Genomic DNA, 4,767 nt, shown 5'->3' on the forward strand with positions numbered 1-4,767 from the left:
TATATATATATATATATATAAAAAATACCTTGCAGTTACATGACATAGCCAAGAGTACAGTTCTCAGTGTGTCTGCAAGTTCAACCTTCCTTAGGCCTTCTGCCCCTCTACGTGCTCTACAAATGGCTTTTTGGATGATAGCAAAATGGCAGTGGCTCATTCACTGTTGACTCCTTCCTTGCAATGCAAAACCAACCGAGGAGGAGGAAGATAGGCCCAAAGGAGGCTACAGGCATGCAGAGAGGACAGCAGGCAATTTTTGCATGTTGCTTACAGCTATAGGAGGGCTTTGCTGGCAAGTGAAGGAGATGACATGCCCAGGGAAGGTAGGCTCGCCTGACCTTGTTCCTTGGTGGGGCTTACTTGTCTGCATGGGCCATGGAAGGAGGCTGGGAAGATATGAATACTTCTGGTGTGTTAGGTGAGTTGGGGTCAGTCTAGAATGACTTGGACACCTGCAATAGGCCAGAAGAGCCATGAACAAACACTGAACACCATCAGTAACCTGTAAATCAGCCAAATCAATGGCCTCAAAAGCCATTTAACAGTGACTAGGTTCTTGCAAGAATGAATGTACTGCCATGCAGGACTACCCAGGCCTCTGAAGAAGAGGTGAAACCCCAAGGAAGGGCATTTTACCTGAAATGATTCTGCTGAAAATAAGTATTGCTTAGGTACAGCGGATGTGGTGCTGTCTTGTGTGTTGGAAAATTTTCCTTGGGAGGTCTGCCGTGGCTGGAAACCATTCCAAGAGCTAGTCTGGGGGGACGACTAGAGAGGGCTTGAGGTGATGGAGAGTTGGAGAAGTTTTGGCGGCTGGAGGATGACACTGAGTCCAAACCCTGCTTCCTGTCCTTGTGTCCTCTGTGGGACACCCATCCCACATGGTGGGGTAAGGGTAACCCGTTTGGGTTGGTGCCGTCTCAGCAGCCATTAGCTTTTCAGCCATGGCTGAAGTTTAGGGCTAATGTGGATGCATCCTCACATCCCTGGGGCCAGGTGGATATCACCTGAGATGCCATCAGGCAGGGACATTTGTTTACAAATAAAAATAGTAGTAAACCCCCAGGGCTTTCTCATTACTCCTTGCACAAAAAAGATGGGGGACCTGTGAGGTCCAGGCCTGCCCAGCTAGGTTTCCCACACTGTCTGTAGCCTCTGTAGCTCCTGCAGTCTGAAGGGAAGATCCGGCGGGAGAGCCGGATGGGGGATGGAGGCAATTCTCTGTGCATGGCCCAAAGCTTTGGTGGCAGGGAAATGCTGCCTCCATTGCTGTGCCTTTGTCCTGACTTGGAGGGGGGCTCCCCGGGAGCATGGGTGAGGTTTGGAGATGGGCAGCACAAGCTGAGGATGCTGGCTGAGATCTCGCCCTTTGCTCCCTTCCCCCACCTCCCTAGCAAGCATTTCCTAAGAGCGCAAGTGAAGGGACGTGGGACCAAGCGAAACAAATGACGTGGAGGGCTGGCAAAGGCCTGGCGTGCGCTGAGCATCGTGGCTACTGCTTGCGAAAGACCAGAGTCTGGAGCATATTAAAAAACAACAAGAAGAAAGGGAGCCGCAGCAGCAGGCTGCTTAGTCACTCATCTCTCCAGCTCCGGCTCCAGAAATGTCCATCTCTCTGAAGAGCCTGTTTTCTTCTCCACCCAGTCCACATAGTTGGAGACTTTGGTGTACACACCGTACACCTGCTTGCTGCCGCACTCCTCCGGGCCACCCCATGAGACCAGCCCTTGGGCCACCCATCTCCGGGTTCCCGGGTCCTGGATGACAAAGGCTCCTCCACTGTCTCCCAAGCAAGTGTCCTTCCCACCTTCGTAGTAGCCGGCACAGAACATGTTCTCAGTCACGCTGTAGTTCCCTGACCGCGACTCGTAGCTGGTCTTGCACTCTGCATGCAGCACCACCGGCAGTTTGACGTACTGCAGGATGTCAGACAGCGTCCTCATGCCCGAGCTGATGATCTCGTCCACCGTGATGTTGGGGTTGGATATACCCCAGCCAGCCACCAGCCCCAGCGTGTTAGGGTGAGGACCCTCCAGCTCATGCTCAAACTGGGGCAGGCAGACGGGCATGACATAGTTCCCCATGGTCACCTTCTCCTTCAGCTTGACCAGAGCAATGTCATGGTTGTAGTTCTGGATGTCAAACTCCTCGTGGAGGATGATCCTCTCCACTGTCCGGTTAACGGCCTCCATCTTGTTCCTCACATCATGAAGGGCCAGATAGACGGTGACATGCTCCTTGGAGACGGGGATGACAGTCTTGTCTCGCCGCTGGGAGCGGAGCACATGGGCAGCCGTAAGCACCCAGGAGTCTGAAAGCAGGGCCCCACTGCCAAACCATTTGTCGTTGGGCACCCGGGACATGTCCTCCACCACAATCAGGGCCTGCCAGGGGAAGAAGCCAGGCTCTGCATTTCGCCCGCCAATGATGCGCTTGATGATCCCAGGCAGAGGACGAGCCGGCCGGCCGCACACTGGGGACAAAAAGGATAGGAGAGTTACTCCCAGCACTTACCTAGGAAACAAATGAAAAGGGACATCCCTGTAGATTATGCCACATAGCTGGTTATTTTCAAACCACATGGTCACTTTTGTCTTTTTTTTCCATAGAAGGCAACTCTTCTCCTTTTCTCGGTGGATAAAGCCCATCCTCTCTGCCATCTTCACCTTCTCCTGGCAGAGTATGCTTCAGAGATTGGAGCAGGCTGGGGATTACACCCCATCCCCTGTGCTAACAGGTCTTTGGAGGTTTGTCTGGGAAAGGAACGCATCTGTCCTGAAGGATTTTGCTTCCTAAAGGCAGCTCCAACTCCTTTCGTGTCTTCCTTGCCTGGTGGAACCATTTCTGGTGGCAGCAGTTTGCCCTCCTGGGAAAGGGGCAGTCTATTGCTCTTCCATGCGGATGGCAGGGTAACCTTGTTCAGCCCTTGAGAAGCTAGTCACGGACAAAGAGGCTAGTCTGAAGCCTGCATGGGTTGTCCAGTTTCTTGTGTGAAGTAGGAGCCACCCTATGTTTCTCTAAGCCTGATGGCTCAGACATGAGACCAGGAGACCTCAGTGCTAGTGCTGCCTCTGTCACCAACCTGCTACATGACTTCGGGCTCTTCCCCTCTCTCTGCTGTCTGAGCTATTCTGGCAATGCTTTTGGAGCACAGAGCATCTTTCTCTGCTCACAGCCCCAGGACAATTGGCTCTAGCTCTTCAAGAGTTAAAAATAGCCATACCAAGCCCTCTGGATGTCCCATGCTTTCTGTGGCTGTGGACAATGAGGCATAGATTAGAGAAGTGTCTTGTCTATGTGTCAGTAGAACCTGTTGGTTTCCAGGATTTGGGCCCCCTTTCCCCTGGTGCCCATGGAAACCCCAGTCCTGACATTTGCTTCCACATGGCACCCTGGGAGACCCAAGGGAGGATTTCAGGCAGCTGTCCCAGGAGGTACTGCTAGGCCTTTGGCATAATCTACTTGCAGTGATGAATGCACATTGCTCAGCACCATCCATCATTGTGCCTTTGGGGCCTGCAGTACCTTCACGGTGGGACAGAAGGTCTGAACTCCCTTTGCATCTCCCCAGCACACATGCACACTGGAGTGTGGCTGTGTGGCTCCTCCCGTTAATGGCAGCTTGCCCAGAACAGGCCATTCTTCTGCTGGCAATGAGACAGGACCAAAACCAAGTTGAGCTGCTAGACCCCATGCTGGACCAGGGAAGGAGGCATCTTCACAGCTGGGAGCTCCCTGCTCCTGCTGTCCTGGCTCTGCGGGAGTCCATCCTGCATTTGGTCATGGGCAGTCAAGGCCCAGTTACTCCCAAAAGTTTGCTCCCAAAAAGTAGCCTCCTAGCTGCCCTCTCCTTCCCCATCGTTGCTGGAGGCTGTGAAAGCATGATGTGAATGCTCTTGGCCATGAGACCATGCACTTTCTAGGCACACTTCGGGCTACCAGCCCAGGTGGGTCTCAGGCCCAAAGAGTCTCCACTGAGCTTGGAAAGGGTCAAGCTCTTGGTACCTGTCAGGGCAGGGCTGGAGCACACGTGGGCCTGTCACGAAGGGAGGTGGAGAGCCATTGATGAAAAGGGTGGGCTTTTGCCAAGGTCCTGTGTGTTGGACCTCTACTCCAGAGAGGCTGGAGGATTCATCCTGCAAATAACAGGCTCATCTGATGTAAAGAGTGAGCTGTTGCCCACTGGGAATGAATATGGACAGTCAGAATTGTGTATAGCACACTATGGGGCCGTAGAGGCTTTCATCCAGGGTTAGCTACCCCAGATCTACTGACACTGAAGTCAGGCATGGATTGAGCAAAACACGTGAGCCAGGGTGGGACTTCAAGCACTCTAAGAAGTGCTTAGTCTTGGTTTACAACTATGTGATCTGTGGTCCAGATGGGGACAATGGTGCTACCAGATTCCTTAGGGAAGGCAAGTGGAGGGATCCTTCTGCTATCTCAAAGACCTGGCAGATGCTACGATTTCTGCCAAGCCTGGATTGCAGTAAAACAAGGCTGTGACTTAAAGGGTTGTTGTACAGTTGAGCTGGTAGGTGGGACAAGGAGGTAGCTTGAAAGCCAGCCTGCCCTTTGCAATTCCTCACTTTGCAGTTCTGTTTCTGGAGTGATTTCGCTGGATCCACACCACTTCAGAAGCAGAAAGGCCAAATGAGTAATCCTGCAGCCTCACCGTGCCCCGTGAGCTCACTCAGCACTTTCCAGACCATCCAGCTGCTTGTCCAGCTCCTGCTCAGTGTGCCAAGAAACCCAGGGGAATGC

At 52.8% G+C, this 4,767-nt stretch overlaps 1 protein-coding gene across 1 annotated transcript in view; it reads right to left on the reverse strand.

Moving 5' to 3' along the window:
• Positions 1 to 1,580: 1,580 nt before the first annotated feature.
• The window catches only part of LOC104076480 (mannan-binding lectin serine protease 1-like), a 25,944-nt gene continuing 22,757 nt past the window's right edge, over positions 1,581 to 4,767 (reverse strand). Inside the window, 1 exon segment of the mRNA XM_009577366.1 lies at positions 1,581 to 2,476. Coding sequence (XP_009575661.1) covers positions 1,581 to 2,476 — 896 coding nt within the window.

The sequence above is a fragment of the Fulmarus glacialis genome, unplaced genomic scaffold, assembly GCF_000690835.1.
Source record: "Fulmarus glacialis isolate BGI_N327 unplaced genomic scaffold, ASM69083v1 scaffold1895, whole genome shotgun sequence".
NCBI classification, from domain to species: Eukaryota; Metazoa; Chordata; class Aves; order Procellariiformes; family Procellariidae; genus Fulmarus; species Fulmarus glacialis.